General features: G+C 38.9%; 1 protein-coding gene across 3 annotated transcripts in view; it reads left to right on the plus strand.

Annotated features, from left to right (window-relative positions):
• Positions 1 to 19,730, plus strand: part of HOMER1 (homer scaffold protein 1) — a 154,485-nt gene that overhangs the window by 130,310 nt on the left and 4,445 nt on the right. For all 3 annotated transcript variants that reach the window (XM_053587700.1, XM_053587706.1, XM_053587704.1), the window contains exons 6-8: positions 2,617 to 2,773; positions 9,094 to 9,204; positions 9,791 to 9,871. In XM_053587700.1, coding sequence (XP_053443675.1) covers positions 2,617 to 2,773; positions 9,094 to 9,204; positions 9,791 to 9,871 — 349 coding nt within the window. The remainder of the gene's footprint in view (positions 1 to 2,616; positions 2,774 to 9,093; positions 9,205 to 9,790; positions 9,872 to 19,730) is intronic.

Genomic DNA, 19,730 nt, shown 5'->3' on the forward strand with positions numbered 1-19,730 from the left:
CTGCTATGAAGACATGGTAATTATATAATTTTGACAAATGGTTTTAGAAATAAGAAAAATAGTTTTTTCTACTCTTTAATTTTTTAAAGGGGCTGGCTGTTTGCATATAACAAGTGTTTAAATTAGCTCAATAAGACTTCAGTTGTCAGATTGAAGGGTCTATTTAAATAAAACTCATCTCTTCAGGGGAAAAATTGATAGGTAGTTTTTAAAGAAAAATATCTATATAATTCATTTAGAGCAGATGCTTTGGTACATGGTTTATTCAGAAGATCTGAATTGAAAAATCATTTCACAGAGGAAGAATTTATAAAGATGTTGCTTTTTGAGGATAGAAATGGATTGTTAAATTAATAGTTTAGCTTTTGTTTCTGTCCTTTCACATTTTGAAGAGATTTTTCTCAATAAACCTTGGTAATATTTTTAACTTTTCATTTTAAACTAACATTAGACTTTACAAAAACTATACAGAGAATTCCTACATACCCTTCACCCAGCTTCCCTTAATGTTCACGTCTTATATAACCATTATATAATTATCAAACTCAGGAAATTAGCATTAATACAATATTACTAACTAAACTATAGTTTTCACCAATGTCCTTTTTCTGTTCTAGGAACCTAACCAGGTTCCCACTTTGCCTTAAATGTAACTTCTGTGGTTCCTTCATTCTACTTTCTCAGTCTTTTCTTTTGTTTTCTTTACACTTTTGAAGAATTTCAGTTATTTTGCAAAGTGTCCTTCAGTTTGAGTTTACATATTTTCTCATTATTTGACTGAAGTTATGAATTTTTGGTGAAAATATCACAGAAACAATGTTATGTCCTTTCCATGCATAGTATCAGGGAGTTCATTATGCTGATTTATCTTATTACTATCAATGAGCTTTAGAAATCTTGATGATGGGGCTCAAGGAGTAGGGCGCCGGTCCCATATACCGGAGGTGGCGGGTTCAAACCCAGCCCCGGCCAAAAATCACACACACACAAAAAAAGAAATCTTGATGATGAAAACTATGATTTTTTTATGTAACATATCTTAAGATTACTATAAAATGTTAGTCCATTAAAACATTTGCTCTGCGATGCTAATGATTTATCAAACACAAAGACAGTGATTGAAGTTGGGTATAAGCATTACTAGTTTTTATAGGCTGAAGTTAGTAAAAGTTTACTAACAAAAATAAGCTGTTCAGTAATGAGAAAAATAACTTTTTTTCTTTCAAATGAGGCAATTCTTCCTTCATTAAAAAGTTAAGAAAAGAATTCTCAATAGAAGAGTTCTTCTCAACTAATAGAATTGTCTTTGTAATAGAAAATTGTCTTGGCTAAGGTACTTAACTCTAGGTAACTTATCAGTAGAACATTAAATGAGGAAAAAGGTGATTGCTTTAGTCTGCTTGTGTGTGTGCGTGTGGTAGTAGAATTATATCAGAAATCAAGTTGTTAAAACCATTTCTAAGTGTAGACTATTTATACAAAACCATTTAGTACAGCAAATTTTTATATTTTTGGCATTTTAAAATATTGAATAAGATTAAATATGTTGGCAAATTCAAAATAAGTACATTATATGCCTCAAAACTTATCAACATTTGGGCGGCACCTGTGGCTTAGGGGGTAGGGCACCGGCCCCATATATGGAGGGTGGCAGGTTTGAACCCGACCCCAGCCAAAACAAAAAATAGCCAGGTGTTGTGGCAGGCACTTGTGTGTAGTCCCAGCTACTTGGGAGGCTGAAGCAAGAGAATCACCTCAACCCTGGAGTTGGAGGTTGCTGTGAGCTGTGATGCCATGGCCATTCTACCCAGGGTGATAAAGTGAGACTCTGTCTCTAAAAAAAAAAAAAAAAAACTCACCGACATTTAAGTTTCCTCATGTGTTTCATTAAGGAATGAAATTTAACCTGGATATGGTGACTCGCTCCTATAATCCCAGCACTTTGGAAGGCCAAGGCAGGAGGATCACCTGAGCCCAGAAGTTTGAAGCCAACATAACAACATAGTGAAACCTCCATCACTGAAAAGAATAATTTTTTAAATTAACCAGGTGCTATGTCATGCACCTGTATGTTGTCCTAGCTACTTGGGAGGTGGAGGCAGGAGGATTGCTTGAGCTCAGAAGTTCAAGGCTGGAGTGAGCCATGATTGTGCTACTGTGAGCCATGATTGTGCTACTGTGCTCCAGCCTGGGCAACAGAGCAAAACACTATCTCTAAAAAAATTTTCTTAATAATGAAATTGTATTTTAGGCTTTGATGCTCTAAAAATATAATACATCATTGTTGAGTTTTGTTTATAGATGTTTTCAAGCTATAATGTTTATTTCTCAAAAGAAAATGGGTAGAAACTCTTCCATAGATACCTGTATCTGTCACAATGAAGGTAGAAATATTCCACAGGGAGCCTCATACTTTGGTACTTTTTATGTTTTTTCACTTGCCAAATTTTCTTCCCTGTGAACATTTCAGTGAAGTATTTGTATTTTTGTTATTTTGAGATTGTCTTTGAAAACATTGTTAGACTATAAATCCTATAGTAAAAGTGAGTATTGCTGTCCCTTCAAAGTAACAGTATACAGTGTAATGGATAGAATTTTCCTTTTATTTTATTTTAGTGCAGCAATCAGCAAACATTGGGAGGCTGAACTGGCTACCCTTAAAGGAAATAATGCCAAGCTCACTGCAGCCCTATTGGAGTCCACTGCCAATGTGAAACAATGGAAACAGCAGCTTGCTGCGTATCAAGAGGAAGCAGAACGTCTGCACAAGCGGGTAATTCCAGGGCTGCTGTCCAGAGGGATTTAAAGCTAATAGCGTTTCTTGAACAGAGGAAATTTGCATGTAGATTCAGCACAGAGACACCTTCTAGGGATATTTGTTGGTTGTCAAAGCATTTATATGGTTTGTATTCCATGGGTTTGTTTAAGAAAAATATTTTCCACAGTTTAATGAAAAGGAAAAATATTCAGCTATTGAAGTCAAAAGACCTGATTGTAATTCAATTTCTGCCAGTTATTAGCCACATGACCTTTAATAAGTTATTTTCCTCTTTTAACTCCGTATTCTCATCTATAAAATAGGAATAATATGTTCTCTGTACAGTTCCTGTGAAAATTGAGATCCTCACTTGACATCTTGTTAAGATACTGTGTAAATAAAGCTGTTTCCATGGTTTTTAAATTTTAACCTAACAATTTCCAGTGCAGTCACAGGCACATTACACATACAGACACATAGACAGACATAGACATACATGCTTACTCCTGACTATGATTACCCTGAGTCAAAAACACATATTTTGTGTAATTCCTGTGAAAATTGGGGCATGTAGTTGCACTGACTCACTGAATTGCAGGGATAATGAGCTGCTTTCATTATTATACTTACTGTTTTTTAAAGAAGGAACAATTTGGAAAGTACAAGTAGAAAATTCTGTAAAAGTTAGCAATATTAGACTGGGCATAGTGGCTTATGCCTGTTACTCTAGCACTTGGGAGACCAAGGCGGGAGGACGTTTGAGGCCAAGAGTTTGAGACCAACCTGAGCAGTATAGCAGAACCCTGTATCTACAGAAAATAGAAAATTTAGACATGGTGGTATAGGCCTATAGTCCCAGTTACTCAGGAGGCTAAGAGAAGAAGATGGTTTGATTTCAGGAGTTTGAGGTTATAGTTAGCTGTGATGACATCTCTGCACTTGCACCAGGGTGACAGAGTGAGACCCTATCTCCAAAAAAAAAAAGTGTATTAGTGATCTGGGGTAGGAAAAGAAAACCATAAATCCCGATATCATTAATATCAGAATCCCAAACAATTGCTTATAAAGAATTATTTTAATTCAAAGCATAGAAATACCCAACAAGAAGCAGATGCCATTAATTTCTCTTTTTAAAAAAGATGTCAAAGATGTGAACTCCAGATGCCTGTGGCTCAGTGAGTAGGGCGCCGGCCCCATATACTGAAGGTAGTGGATTCAAACCCAGCCCCAGCCAAACTGCAATAAAAAAATAGCCAGGTGTTGTGGCAGGCGCCTGTAGTCCCAGCTGCTCTGGAGGCTGAGGCAAGAGAATCAGCTAAGCTCAAGAGCTGGAGGTTGCTGTGAGCTGTGATGCCACAGCACTCTACTGAGAGTGACAAAGTGAGACTCTGTCTCTAAAAAAAAGATGTAAACTCCATGGACAAAAGGGAATAAGCATATAACAGAGCACAATTTCAGGTAATAGGACCAGGATGACAGGACAAGTGAAATAGAATAGAAACAGGGAGGGAAGGTAGAAACCTGAGTAAATGTCATTCTATCCTATTTATAAAAATTAACTTAGGAGAGAACAGCAGGGAAAAGAGAGTTAGGGTTTGAGGCAGAATCTCACTCTGTTCATTCCCTTGGGTAGAGTGCGATGGGGTCATCATAGCTCACTGCAGCCTCAAACTCGGGGGCTCACATGATCCTCCTGCCTCAGCCTCCTGACTAACTGGGACTGTGGGTGAATAGTTGGGACTATAGGTGCATTTCTATTTTCGGTAGAAATGAGGGTCTTGCTCTTATTCTTGCTCAAGCCAATCTCAAACGCCCAACCTCAAGGGAGCCTCTGGATACTCTCACCTCTAGTCACCTGTCAGGCCTAGAGAATTGGGTGTATATTTTCAGTTTTGCAAGATAAAAGGTTCTGGAGATCTGTTTCACAGCAGGGTGACTATACCTAACACTGCTGAACTGTATACTTAAAAATGATTGGGCGGCGCCTGTGGCTCAGTCGGTGGGGCGCCGGCCCCATATACCGAGGGTGGCGGGTTCAAGCCCGGCCCTGGCTGAACTGCAACCAAAAAAAAAAATAGCCGGGCGTTGTGGTGGGCGCCTGTAGTCCCAGCTACTCCGGAGGCTGAGGCAGGAGAATCGCTTAAGCCCAGGAGTTGGAGGTTGCTGTGAGCTGTGTGATGCCATGGCACTCTACCCAGGGCCATAAAGTGAGACTCTGTCTCTACAAAAAAAAAAAAAAAAAAAAATGATTAAAATGCTGAATTTTGATTTTTTTTTTTTACCACAATAAAAAACAAACCTTAAAAAAAAATTCCTAACATGATAATTAAGTCACAGCCAGTCAGTATCCATTCTGTGGCTATAATGTCTCCTCATTACAAAATCTCCTTAAGGAATTTTTGTTTTAAAGTGCTTTGCAGAATAGGCTGTGGGTGGCAGGGTGCCCATAGCCTGGGAAATGCTCAGGGAGTGACCCCCAACCACTTCTTTTTTTTTTTTTAATAGAGACAGAGTCTCACTTTATCACCCTTGGTAGAGTGCTATGGTGTCACAGCTCACAGCAACCTCCAACTCCTGGGCTTAGGCGATTCTCTTGCCTCAGCCTCCTGAGTAGCTGGGACTACAAGCGCTGGCCACAACGTCTGGCTATTTTTGTTGTTGTTGTTGTTCCAGTTTGGCCGGGGCCGGGTTCGAACCTGTCACCCTCAGTATATGGGGCTCTACCCACTGAGCCACAGGCGCTGCCCACCACTTCTCCTTTAACATTCTTTCCACCTGCCAGAAATCACATAGCCCAGGCATACTTTCCTTGTTATCATCAAGCACACAGTTTTTCCTCTTTAAGATTGAGCTCTACCTCATGTGCAAAGATTTATTTAAACTTGTTAAGATACTGTATAAATAGGTGGCACCTGTGGCTCGAAGGAGTAAGGCACCGGCCCCATATGCCAGAGATGGTGGGTTCAAACCCAGCTCCGGCCAGAAACTGCAAAAAAAAAAAAAAAAAAAAAGATACTGTATAAATAAAGCTGTTTCCAGTTTTTCATTTTAACCTAACAATTTTCAGTGAAGTCATAGGCACATAACATGCACAAACACGTAGACAGACATAGACATTCTTACTTCTGACTATGATTACCCAAAAAAAACTTACATATTAACTATACAGTCTCACTTATTTTTAACTTTTTTCGCTTATTCTCACGGGGGGCTTTCCTCACCTGGTTGGTTTACTATCCCATACCCTGGTCCCTGTTTGAACCAGAGGGGGAACAAGGATTCCCTCACCTGCTAGAACTCACTTTTCCCTATTCAAGTCCCTGTTCGGGTGCCACCTCTCACAACCCTGCACAAGGAGGGAGAGTTGACCTGAGTGGAAATGGTGGGAAATGAAGAAATAAAGGCAAGAGAGACAAAGACAGGAGACGAGAGATAGGATGGCGTTGGGAGGAGTGACACAGCTGATGGCTGCAGCCAACACCGGAACTGTGGAAACAGCTTTATTTATACAGTATCTTTACAAGGTTGCATAAATCTTAACACATGGGATAGAGATGATCCTTAAAGAGGAAAAACTGTGCTTGCCAATAACAAGGAAAGTATGCATGGGCTATGTGACTTCTGGCAGGTGGAAAGAATGTTGTTAAGGGAGGAGAAGTGGTTGGGGGTCGCTCCCTGAGCATTTCCCAGGCTATGGAGGCCCTGCCGCCCACAGCCCGCTCCTCACAAAGTGCCAATTGAATGTTTTAAAGTTTAATATTCAAGAAAAGACAGTAACAAAATCTTTTCATTTACACAACATAGTTATAATTTCCAATGTTCTTCTTTCTGCAGATCTGAATTTCCATCAGGTATCATTTCAGTTCATCCTGAATAACTTCATGTCTAGTCATTTTTAATCATGTATTAGACTTGTAAATGAGATGTAGAGATAGATTCTATTATCTTTCAATAGTGTAGATTTTGTGTTTCAGCACACAGTTAAATTACTTGTGGATTACCTTGAATTTGTAGAATCGTGGACTTTATGCTTTGTTAGGGTTGGTTTATTTCAGTTTTATTCTAATGCTAGGCTAAACGCCTCTCATGGCACACTTGAATTTATAGTTAAACTTTCACACTTAAATTATGTTGAGTAAAAAAAGGAATATACTTACTGTGCTTTGAACTTCTTTCAAAAAAATTTATTTAATGATATTTGAAAATTGTCAAGGCACACCTAAGATCCTCTCACACACACTGGTTGAAAATCACTGCTTTATCTCTAAGACATAACCTTTCTGAAGCTTCACTGGAAAGCTTGAGACGTTTACCAAAGACCTCTGTTGGCCAGTCTAGAACTTCAAACTGTGTTTTCCGCAGTGAGTACCACCACAGCTTAGTTCCTTCAACCTTTTCCCCCCTCCATTTAGCTGTTCCAGCTGTTCTGAGGAGTCTCAAATTCTTCACGCTCCTCAGAGAAATGACTGGTTTCTCCTTGACTTCAGTGGAGCAGAGCAGTGCAGACAGACTGCAGAGTGCCTTCAGGCAAAAAAGATATAGCCATAGCACTGTGTGGATGTGTATTTCACTCAAAATGAACTCTTTCTTTCCATCTTTTGCCTAATTTAATTATTCACCACAGCCATAGTTAATTTTTATGATTTGCCCACAGTCTGTTCTCTGTGGGAAAGTTATTCCAATAAAAACTACTGTTGCTATCAGAACTGGAACCTCCCCTTAAGGAATTTATTATATAACCAAAGAAACCTAAAGTATACTATTAAATAATAAGGAAATAGTTCTCAAGATTTTTGAATAGATGCTCAGTTTTATGAATCAGAGGACAGAAAAGCCTTGAGGGCTTCAGCAGATAGGAAAGGCTTTCTGGAGAAGGTATGTGCTGAGTTTAGAAATGAAGGTTTGATAGGATCTTCAGAGGGACAAGGGGACAGTCTAGTTAAGTCAGCAAGATGGGCATGAACATGATTTGTCCTTTGCCTGCCTTTTTTTTTTTTTTTTTTTAAAGACAGAATCTCACTTTGTGGCCCTCAGTAGAGTGCTATGGCGTTGTAGCTCACAGCAACCTCAAACTCTTGGGTTCAAGTGATCCTCTTGCCTCAGCCTCCCAAGTAGCTGGGACTACAGGCAGCTGCCACTATACCCAGCTAATTTTTCTATTTTTGGTAAAGATGAGGTCTCGCTCTTGCTCATGCTGGTCTTGAACTGAGCTCAAGCAATCCAACCTCCTCAGCCTCCCAGAGTGCCAGGATTACAGACGTGAGCCACTGTACTTGGCCTGTTTGCCTACTGTGAGGATGACAAAGTTGTTGAGGCCAGTGCGTGAAGGAGCTTAGTTAGGGTTTAGATTTGAAGAAGAACCATTGGAAGACTATAAGTGGGGAATTCACGCAATGAAAGAGAATCAGTTGGCAATTTGCAGAATAGGTAAAATTAGGCAAAAGTTCTAATTAAGTCCATTGGTAGGCCATTGCTTTTGTTCAGGCCTGGATGATAAGCGTCAGTACAAGGCTATTAGTAAATAGAAAAAAATGATGAGAGTAGAGTAATAAAGTGTAGAGTGTAACTAGATATTTGGAAAAGGCAAGGGAGAGGGAATTATTCTGTTTCCTTAATAGTCTAAATTTACAATATTCTAGTCAACCAAAATTGGGGATGTATGTATATTTATGTTTACTTCTATCTGTTTGACGCTTCTAGATGGTATAACTATAAGGACATTACCCATCTCTGTTCTCTCAGAAAATACCAAGTTCTCATTAAAAGTTAATATTGCTCATTGGGCCCTCAGTAAATTCTTATTGACTAAAATGTTCTTACCCAAAAGGCACTATTGATTTGAGGTCATTCTTGCATCAAAAGACTTAAGTTGTGTTTTAAGCCTTTTTCTTCCAGATTCTCTTACATTTTGAAAATATATTTGAAAGAAATCCTCACTTCTTCAAGGCCAATTTTCAGAACCCATATTTAATTTGAAGGCTGCAGATGGAGGGCAGATGGCCATATCTGATCTGGAATATGTTTTCAGAAGGAATTTTTTTTTAAGATGTTCATTCTAGTGATTCTCTATTGTTATTAATCCCTTAATTTAAGTTTTCCTAACCTTTCCATGACCGAGCCATGTATATAACTATTTACTTTGGTCTTTTTCCCTTTCCCTAAAGTTTTATCTTTAAAGATTCTATTCATTCAACCCTAACTGTCTTACTGTTTCTTAAAATTTATTTTCATACATAGATTTCAATTTTATTTTTCACTTACATGGGCTTATGTCTTTAATAAGAAACTCTTTGACATTATGATTTAATTTAACCTGTGTTCTCATTTAATTTTAGGTGACTGAGCTTGAATGTGTTAGCAGCCAAGCCAATGCCGTGCATACCCATAAGTCAGAGTTAAATCAGACGATACAGGAACTGGAAGAGACGCTCAAAGTGAAGGAAGAGGTATTTGCTATTTTCACTCACCTATAGTCTAGCTAACATGTGTCTATAAAATTAAAATTATTGTGTATGTCAAATTTTAACATATTTCAGGAATAAAATAAGGTTGTGGGCCTTTTTCTAGGATAAAATTTTTCATTTTGAGTGGTATTAAGCTTGTTCATATTTTCTCCATATTTATTTCCGTTGTTATGAACTACCGTGAAGTAGTCACATCTTCTGTATGAGAGTTATATTTATATAATCAACAGAAAACCATTAGAGGTTAAATGACTTTTATAAGCTATTGCTTTCTTTGGTTTCCAGTCAAAAGCTTTAATATCCTAGGAAAAAATCATATCCACAAAGCTTTAAACTTTAAAATGTTCTTATTGTTTTTAAGCAGTGCTGTACCAAAGCTACCAAGTTTAGACTTGTGTAAGATTATTCTGTTCTAGACGACATACCTATAAAGATGAGTTCATCCCTTTAAAAGTCAGTATAAAGGAATTTTTTAAAGTCATCTTTCTCTGAGAACTGGGACAATAAGGTCTTCCCTTTCATTAATTTAGTTTTAATGTTGTTAAAGACATTGTTCTACCTTTTCCAGGAAATAGAAAGATTAAAACAAGAAATTGATAATGCCAGAGAACTACAAGAGCAGAGGGACTCGTTGACCCAGAAACTACAGGTGAGCTAATTGTTAATTTATTTCTGCCTAGAAAGATAGCTTTTTTTTTTTTTTTGCATACTCATGACCTTTTTTCTGAGACTCTGTTTTGTAGGTTTTGGTCAGTTTCTTTTCTAAGATTTTCTGATTCATGCCTTATCTTTGATTTTTCAAAAACTACTTGATAACTTCACCGAAGTAGCCTACAATCATCATAGATGGTCATTTATAGATTATACATTTTTTGGCCAGGCAAGATGGCTCATGCCTATAATCTTAGAACTCTGGAGACTGAGGCAGGAGGATCCCTTGAGCTCAGGAGTTCAAGACCAGCCTGAGCAAGAGTTCAAGACCCTTCTCTACTAAAAATAGAAAAATTACCCACACGTCACGGTGGGCAGCTATAGTCCCAGCTACTCAGGAAGCTGAGACAGAAAGATTGCTTGAGTCCAGGAGCCTGATGTTGCTGTGAGCTATGATGATGCCACTGCACTTTAGGGCAGAAAAAAAAAAGTTATAAATTTTTAGGAAATTATTTTAGAAATTTCTGTTTTTAACATTAAAAAATACTCTGATTTAATGAAAATTTCTCAAATGGATTTCATTAAGTTTAGGAACTCTACTCATTTTTTTACAATAATATATGAATTACAGCAATAGTTGAGCCCTAACAGAACACAGTTAGTGCTCCTTTTCTTTTTTCAGTCTGCATTAATGGTATTCTTCCTAATTCTAATTTATATACAAGCATTATGAGTCAGTGTTAGTCAGACATGATAGGGGAAGATTTTTCACAATTCATTATCATAATCTCCCCCTGCCAGCTCAGACCCTTTTCTAACACCCCCATGGTTAGCTGCCACATTAAAGGAAGGTTAGGACTACTTTGGAGTAGAAATAAAGTATGTACATAGAGTGAGGAATTTGGAATAAGCCATAATAAGAGGAACATCATAGCCCAAGATTGGAAGGAGGATCTAGATTATGAAACAAATGGCTACCATGTATTGAGTGTTTGCCATGTACCACACACTGGGCTAAGTATTTTACTTTTATTATGCATTTAATCCAGGTAACAGTCGTAGTAACCCAGTTGAAGAAACTGAGGCTTAGAGAGGTTACCTTTTCCAACCTGTATTTAAATGGAGACAAATTCTAAAACCTGTGCCTTTGACCACTGAACTCTCTAATGGTAGAGACCCTTCATAAAGAAAACAGGTTCCTTATATAAAATGAAATATTTCCTTCTTCCTCTCCCATCACTGGCTTTCAGCAGTCTGGGAAAAATAAGATCACTTGTTTTGGTTTGCTTTGGGGGCAGTTTTGCACCTCTTGAGGGTATTTCACAAGGTAGAAACATTTTTTATTTTCACAACGTAGGGAGGGTGATGTGCAACTAACTTCTAGTAGGCAAAGGCAAGGCTGCTGCTAAATATTAGATTATCCAGATCAAAATGTCAATAATGCCAAGGTTCAGAAACTCTGTTATAGAGCTAAAATAAGAAGCATGGAATCAGGGCTGGGATAAAGGGGGAAAATTCAGTCTGGTTTTGGTTTTTGAGTCCTTCCTATGATTTAGGTGTATACTAAGCACTTCCATACATTAGTGCTAATTCTCACATTAATAGGTCGGGGTATCCCCATTTGCAAAGACAAGATAGCCATTTAGAGGTGTTAGCAAGTGTAGTCAAGGCACTTAGCTAAAAAGTAATGAAGCCTAGATAAATTTCATTCCAAAGTCTCTGTGCCTTCTGCATTATCATACTTCTTGAAACAGTGAGCTTCCAAACCATCCCTAACGATTCTTTTTAAAAATATTTTCAAAAAAAAAATATTTTCAGTATATGCAAATTTACGTTGTCTCACTTACGAAAAGAAACTAAGACATGATTATTTGTATCAGACTTCTGTGTGTACTTCTAAATGTGTTTCATCATTGATTCAGCAGTAATGGAATTTTACAGCTAGCCCCTGAAATTTTGAATATTAATTCCTACCCATTCTTTCATTGAATATCAAAAATAATTATCAAAAACAGCCTACTTGGGACGGTGCCTGTGGTTCACTGGGTAAGGTGCTGGCCCCATATACCGAGGGTGGTGGGTTTGAACCCAGCCCCAGCCAAACTGCAACAAAAAATAGCCAGGCATTGTGGCAGGCACCTGGAGTCCCAGCTACTCAGGAGGCTGAGGCAAGAGAATTGCTTAAGCCCAGGAGTTGGAGGTGGCTGTGAAACAGTAAGCTTCCAAACCATCCCTAACGATTCTTTTTAAAAATATTTTCATATATGCAAATTTACATTGTCTCACTTAACGAAAAGAAACTAAGCCATGATTGTTTGTATCAGCTCACGCCATGGTACTCTACCAAGGGCGATAAAGTGAGACTTTGTCTCTAAAAAAAAAAAAACAAAACAGCCTCCCTGGAACAGGATTGAGAAGCTTTCAGAAAACATGAGGATGAATTCTGAAAAGACTTTAAGCCATAGAAATAACCCGTGTTTTTCCAATTTAGAGAAAATTCCTCTTCTGCAGCCTATAGGTCCCTCCTACTTACACATCTCCTATTTATCCAAAGTCTCACCACCTTGAACTTCTGTTCATAAATTTAGTCCAGAAAATTAGGATCATTAAATTGGTTAGATGGTAGAGAAACTCCTAAAATTGCAGTACGTAAGGTTAAAGGTATGAATATGGATAGAAAATACATAGTTATGAGAAGTTAATGTTATGATATGGTTTTTCTAATTAATAAGTTTTGACATTTGGAAATATTTGGGCATTTTTACATATCAATGTAACACACGTTCATTTTTAAAAAATCAGTCATAATCCCATTATTCTCCATTATTCTCAGGCAAAGCATTTGGCATTTCTTTGCCTCTGTGTTTGTTTGGATGGTATTTTGTTAACATGAGACATACAGAGACACAGTTTTTGGTTTTCTAACTGAACTTTATGTGTTAAGCCCAGTGACCATGTAGTAGTGTCATAGTGTCTTCCAGTATTTGTACAGGGTGGCAGTTTATGTTTCCAGTGTTATCTTACAAATAAATAATGTCATAATGAATTTTTTTACAGAAATCTTTGCCTTTCTGATTATTTCTTTACGATGAACTTTTTTTTTTTCTTGAGACAGAGTTTCACTTTGTCACCCTTGGTAGAGTGCTGTGACATCACAGCTCACGGCAACCTCACATTCTTGGGCTCGAGTAATTCTCCTGCCTCAGCCTCCCAAGTAACTGGGACTACAGGCACCTGCCACAACGCCCGGGCATTTTTTTTTTTTTTTTTAAGAGGCAGGATCTCGCTCTGGCTCAGGCTGGTCTCAAGCTCCTGAACTCAAGCAGTCTACCCTCCTCAGCCTCCCAGAGTGCTAGGATTATGGGCGTGAGCCACCACACCCGGCCTCTTCCATCATTTATTTCAAAGAATCCCATTAATTATAATACATGATATTTAATATTTTCATTATCATTTATTGAAATTCTGTCATTTTGGTTTTCCTTTTCACATAAAAGATGTTTAAAAGGTTTCTTAATTTCCTGGTGGAAGGGTCTTTTTTTTTTTTTTCCTTTTTTTGTAGAGACAGAGTCTCACTTTGTGGCCCTCGGTAGAGTGCCATGGCATCACACAGCTCACAGCAACCTCCAACTCCTGGGCTTAAGCGATTCTCTTGCCTCAGCCTCCCGAGTAGCTGGGACTACAGGCGCCTGCCACAACGCCCAGCTATTTTTTGGTTGCAGTTCAGCCGGGGTCGAGTTTGAACCGCCACCCTCGGTATATGGGGCCGGCGCCTTACCGACTGAGCCACAGCCGCCCGGAAGGGTCTTTTTATATTTGTGATCTGTCTTTAATTTCCAGTTGTATTGCATTTGTGATCACAAGATTTTATTTGTGTAATTTTTTTGTAATTTCTACTTGCATAATGTCTGCTGTTTCTTTGATGACCTAATATCTGATCAATTTGTATAAATGCTCTGTGTGTCTTGTACATAGTTGGATAGTGCTTTGTCAAGCAGCTGAAAATACTTTTATTTATGTTATAATTTCTATATATTAATCATTTTTTTTCTTTAGCTATAGGATGTATTCTATCTTCTATCTTTTAATACATAAGGTGGTTTTTAACTCTGTTGTAGTGGTTTACCTTTCAACTTACACCTTTTTAAAATGCTCACAGGTACCTGTATTGTTATTTAAACTTCTATCTGGTTTGTTAGTTTTTTTGTTTTGTTTTGTTTTGTTTTTGAAACAGAGCCTCAAGCTGTTGCCTGGGTAGAGGGCTGTGGCATCACAGCTCACAGCAACCTCCAACTCCTGGGCTTAAGTGTTTCTCTTGCCTCTGCCTCTCAAGTAGCTGGGACTACAGGCACCTGCCACAATGCCCGACTATTTTTTGGTTGCAGCCGTCATTGTTGTTTGGCGGGCCCGGGCTGGATTCGAACCCACCAGCTCCTGTGTATGTGGCTGACGCCTTAGCCGCTTGAGCTACAGGCACCAAGCCTGGTTTTTTAGTTATTAATGGCATCTTTTGACTGTGAACTATTACACATTCAATAACAACAAACCTATTCTACTTTTCTTCTTTCCTTTCATTTCTCTTCCTATTTTTTAGTTGTATTATTTCTCCGTTGTCAGAATATTTAACATTATATTACTTTTTAACCATCATCTACCTTTGCTTTGATGAACATGAAATATATTAACTCCCACTGTCTTAGTCTTTTGTGCCACTATAGCAGAATACTACAGAGAAAGTAATTTATAAAGGACAGAAATTTATTCTGGGGACTGGGAAGGCCAAGGTCCAAACACAGACAGGTTTGGTGTCTGGTGAGAGCCGCTCTTTGCTTCGAAAATGGCCCCTTGTTACTGCATCCTCAGAGGGGAGGGGATGTGTGCTCACATGGTGGAAAGGCAAGTATTCACAAGGGGGGGGGGAGCCCTCAGATGTAATCATTTCTTACAGTCCCGCCTGCAATGAAACTTAGTCACATTAGCCACTAAGTTGCAGCACCTGTATTTTGGAGGGGCACATGCAAAATGTGCCAGTCCTTTTTCTGAAGTTTCCGCAGCAATCTCTTGGTTGCATGAAGCTTATCCTCCTTCAGGAGGTTTCAGTAGAGCTCATGAATGGATGTTTTCTAAGTTCTTGAATGTTTAAGCTTTTTTTTTTTCCTAGTAGATTTAGTACTTGGATGACTCTGGCAAGATATAAAATCCCTGGTTCATAATTTTTTTCCATTGGATTACTTGATTGTGACACTCCTTTTTTTATTTTATTTTTTTTTTTTTTTTTTTTTGAGACAGAGCCTCAAGCTGTCGCCCTGGGTAGAGTGCCCTAGCATCACAGCTCACAGCAACCTCCAACTCCCACGCTCAAGCAATTCTCCTTCCTCCACTTCCCAAGTAGCTGGGACTACAGGCACCCACCACAGCGCCTGGCTATTTTTTTGGTTGCAGCCATCTTTGTTGTTCAGCAGGCCCGGGCTGGATTCAAACTCACCAGCTCAGGTGTATGTGGCTGGTGCCTTAGCCGCTTGAGCCACAGGCGCCAAGCCATGGTACTCCATTATTGCCTTGTTTTTAGTTTGTTCATAGCTTTTGAAAATTCTGATTCTAGGCTAGCACAGTGGATTGTATTTTCTTGTCTTCTGTTTCAACCAGAACTCTAACCATTTTTCCCACTGTATGTCAATTTTATTCTCCAGGATTTTTTTTTTTTTTTTTGTAGAGAGAGAGTCTCACTTTATGGCCCTCGGTAGAGTGCTGTGGCCTCACATAGCTCACAGCAACCTCCAACTCCTGGGCTTAAGCGATTCTCTTGCCTCAGCCTCCCGAGTAGTTGGGACTACAGGCGCCTGCCACAACGCCCGGCTATTTCTCCAGAATTTTTTTAAATAATAAGTTAGAATTGAATTAAAATAATTTTTATGGTGGCACCCGTAGCTCAGTGGGTAGGGCACTGGCCACATATACCCAAGCTGGTGGGTTCAAACCCAGCCCGAGCCAGCTAAATAACAATGACAATTGCAACAATAAAAAAAATAGCCAGGAGTTGTGGCGGGTGCCTATAGTCCCACTACTTGGGAGGCTGAGGTAAGAAAATCACTTAAGCCCAAGAGTTTGAGGTTGCTGTGAGCTGTGACATCACAGCACTCTACTGAGGGTGACATAGTGAGACTCTGTCTCAAAAAATAGTTTTTATTCAAATCTGTCTTTCTGTGGAGGCTTTATAACTCAGTCTTCATTTGTGACATAATTTTGCCCTTTTTTCTTCTCTCTCTTGGGTTTGATCAACTTTCCTCTTTATTTTGGGGGGTTGCCCATTTTTATTCATAGTTTTTAAATACCTAATTCAAGCGCTTTTGGAATGCTTGTTTGAGAACATTTAATTTAGAGTATAGTGTTCTTCTAGACTTTTCTTCTTCATAGTTGGTTTGGGAGGATTTTGAAAATCTACTGAAAATTTTGAGTATTTCTATTTCTTTCTTCTAATAGTTTGGGTAAATGAAGTTTGCTTATACCTTTGCATTTTGTGGGTAGAATAGTGATTTAGGATGGTTTCTGAATTCATAGTCCAAAAACACATTTATCTGGATATGTAGTCCCAGCTGCTCCGATGAGTCCCAGCTGAGGCCGGATGATTTTCTGAGCCTAAGAATTCAAGGTTGCAGGGATGTCACCTCTTCAGTCCAACCTGGACAATAAAGTCTCAGTCAGTCATAAAGAAATGCATACATACTTCTAAAACTCTTTTGCAAAGACAATGAGAAGAGATTGTCCTTCGATATTTTAACTTTCTTTTGTCATACAAGATCTTAAATGTCCCTGTCTTGCTCCTTTTTCCCTTTACCATATTCTTCTAAAAGAGCTCTTTCTGTTCCTCTTAACCTCCTCTCTTCAGCAGCCTCTTTTGCCTTTTTCAGACCACCTCCTCCAGTGTTATCAGGTACACTGTTTCCTTTCCTATGTTCTGCTCTGTTCCTCTCCCACAGTTCTTTCAGTGTTTTGGCCCTGAAAACACTGAGAACAGTGGTGGTCTTCCTCTTTCTTAGGCTTACCATAGTTCAGTCCTCGGCCGTTCATGCTCTTCACTCTTGTGTGCCTCGCCCCTACAACTGTCCCTTCCCTCTGCAAAGGGTTAGAGTGAGAGCTTGAGAAATACCTCTGCTGGAAGTTGGTGCTTATACTTTCTAATTACTGGTAATTTGATGTTTGTATTGTTCTCAATCTTATGGTTACATTGATGTCATGGAATTTGCATGGTTTTATTTTAGTTATTTGTTTATGTAGTTTTGGTAAATACAACTATATAGGTCTGGTTGGTAGATTACGTGTACGCAGTCATCATTACCTCAGCTACCCAGAGATCCATTCTGCTTATTCCCTCCTTATTTCCAGTGTCTTCCTTTTAGAGTGTGTGCTCTATGAAGCAGCCACCCTTTGTGTTGTATTTACTGCTTTATTCCCAGTACCTAGTACTTAAAGATGCTTAGTAACTAATTGTTGAATAAGTTCTACAAAATGTACGTACCTTTTATCTGTTTTCTGTTGAATTGTTAATTACTGTCTTGATTTCTATTTCCTATCACATATAAAGGTTAACAGTTAATAGGGCAATAATATATGTTACTAATAAGAGCCTCCGATGTGAATCAGATGTCAGTAAAGATAATTATTTTTTTCAGGCTTAATTTATAGGAAATTAAGCTGATCTGGTACCATCAGTAGTGGTTATAATTGTTTAATTTTTCTTTAATCACTCTGCAGCGGTTCTTAACCTGTGGGTCACGACCCCTTTTAAACAATGAACATAAATTGCTGCATTAGGAAGGTTGAGAACCATTGCTCTGGTGTTCTAAAACAAATACCAAGGATGGTGTTCTGCCCAGTAGAATTTTATACTTTTGAGGTTTTGCCTTTTAAAGTACTAAAAAGGAGGTTAGCAGTTCCAGCCTGCAGTATTTTTTTTTTTTTTTTACAGTTTTTGGCTGGGGCTGGGTTTGAACCCACCACCTCCAGCATATGGGGCCCTACTCTGTTGAGCCACAGGCGCCGCCCCCAGCCTGCAATATTTTTTGTCAACACTGAACCATGCCTCTCTCTGGTCCCCTGGTGTATACCTTACTTCTGTAAAGGAAAAGAAGGAAATAGTAGGACAAGATGATAATAAGCAGATGAATTAGTTTGTTGGGAGAATGAAAGACAAAAAGGAGAGGGTTGGAAATACGGACAAAAGGTAAGACAACTGCAAAGTGCCACCAACCGTGACTTCAGTTCATCTTTTTGGCCCCTCTGCTCTGGGTTATCTATTCTTGCTCTAGGAACATATTCTCTCTGCCTAAAAATAGACTAGCACCATCAGCATTGTATCAGATCCCTTTTGTTATCTAGCTAGTAAAATTCCTACAAACAGATGGCTTAGAGTAGGAAATTCATTCTGGAGAGAACAGCATACTTTTATTAGCTGAGGGAATTTTGTGTTTTGCTTGCTTCCATTGAAAATGTTTGGGTGTGGGGTGAGTAGGGCGCCGGCCCCATATACAGAGGGTGGTGGGTTTGAACCCGGCCCTAGCCAAACTGCAACAACAAAAAAATAGCCAGGCGTTGTGGCAGGCACCTACAGTCCCAGCTACTCGGGAGGCTGAGGCAAGAGAATCGCCGGAGCCCAGGAGTTGGAGGTTGCTGTGAGCTGTGACACAATAGCACTCTACAGAGGGCAAGAAAGTGAGATTCTGTCTCTAAAAAAAAAAAAAAAGAAAGAAAATGTTTGGGTGTTCCATTGATTGGCAGGGAAACAAGGGAGCCTTTCATTTTTAGAAAGGCTCTAGAGGGCAAACTGGGTGGTGCCTTGTGAAGTGAGTGTTTGCAAGTGAATGACATTTGGGCTATTTTTATAGTTGGAAACATTCTATCCTGACGCTTATTGTTCAAGCAGGCAGGAGAGCATGCTGTGCAATCTTGCGTGGAATTTTTCCATTTGATCTCAGGATCTGTTTCTTCCCTGATAGTTTGCAGCCTCCCTGTATTTATTTAGCTTCTGAATTTATAAATATTTTATTAGTTTGAGATTCTGTTCTCAGTTTACTAATCTTCACCCTGCAGATTACTCAAAGGAAGGAGACTAGAAACACCTGGTTAACATCTGACAGTAATGGGCGGCGCCTGTGGCTCAGTCAGTAAGGCGCCGGCCCCATATACCGAGGGTGGCAGGTTCAAACCCGGCCCCGGCCAAACTGCAACCAAAAAATAGCCGGGTGTTGTGGTGGGCGCCTGTAGTCCCAGCTACTCGGGAGGCTGAGGCAGGAGAATTGCCTAAGCCTAGGAGTTGGAGGTTGCTGTGAGCTGTGTGAGGCCATGGCACTCTACCCGAGGGCCATAAAGTGAGACTCTGTCTCTACAAAAAAAAAAAAAAAAACATCTGACAGTAAATACTTTGAGATTTGATTGGGATTCCTTAAATTCTTCCTTTACAAATTATGATAGCTATTAGATTCCTGTCTTACATTTTCTCAGGCTGTTGCAACTCATCTGCAGCATCCTTGTTTGAGCCTCGCTCTTACTCATCTGTCGCTGTAAATGAGGAATTATTACTTTCTTAAATGTATTCAAGCCAATTTTCCAATATTTTTTCCCTTGGAAGTCTAATTTTTATGGATATTGTGAGAACAATTAATTTTGGGGAGAAAAGTCTATTTGAATACCAGAACTATTTTTTATTTCCTATTTGTACATTCATTCCTAGTGTTTGTCCTTGTGCATATATATTTTTTGCCCTGTTTCAGTAACCTGTTTATTATATTCTGTTATTTTCATTTAACATTTACCAGATTGTCTTTCAATAATATAATTAAGGCTTGGTGCTTGTAGCTCAG

The sequence above is a fragment of the Nycticebus coucang genome, chromosome 1, assembly GCF_027406575.1.
Source record: "Nycticebus coucang isolate mNycCou1 chromosome 1, mNycCou1.pri, whole genome shotgun sequence".
Taxonomy (NCBI): Eukaryota; Metazoa; Chordata; class Mammalia; order Primates; family Lorisidae; genus Nycticebus; species Nycticebus coucang.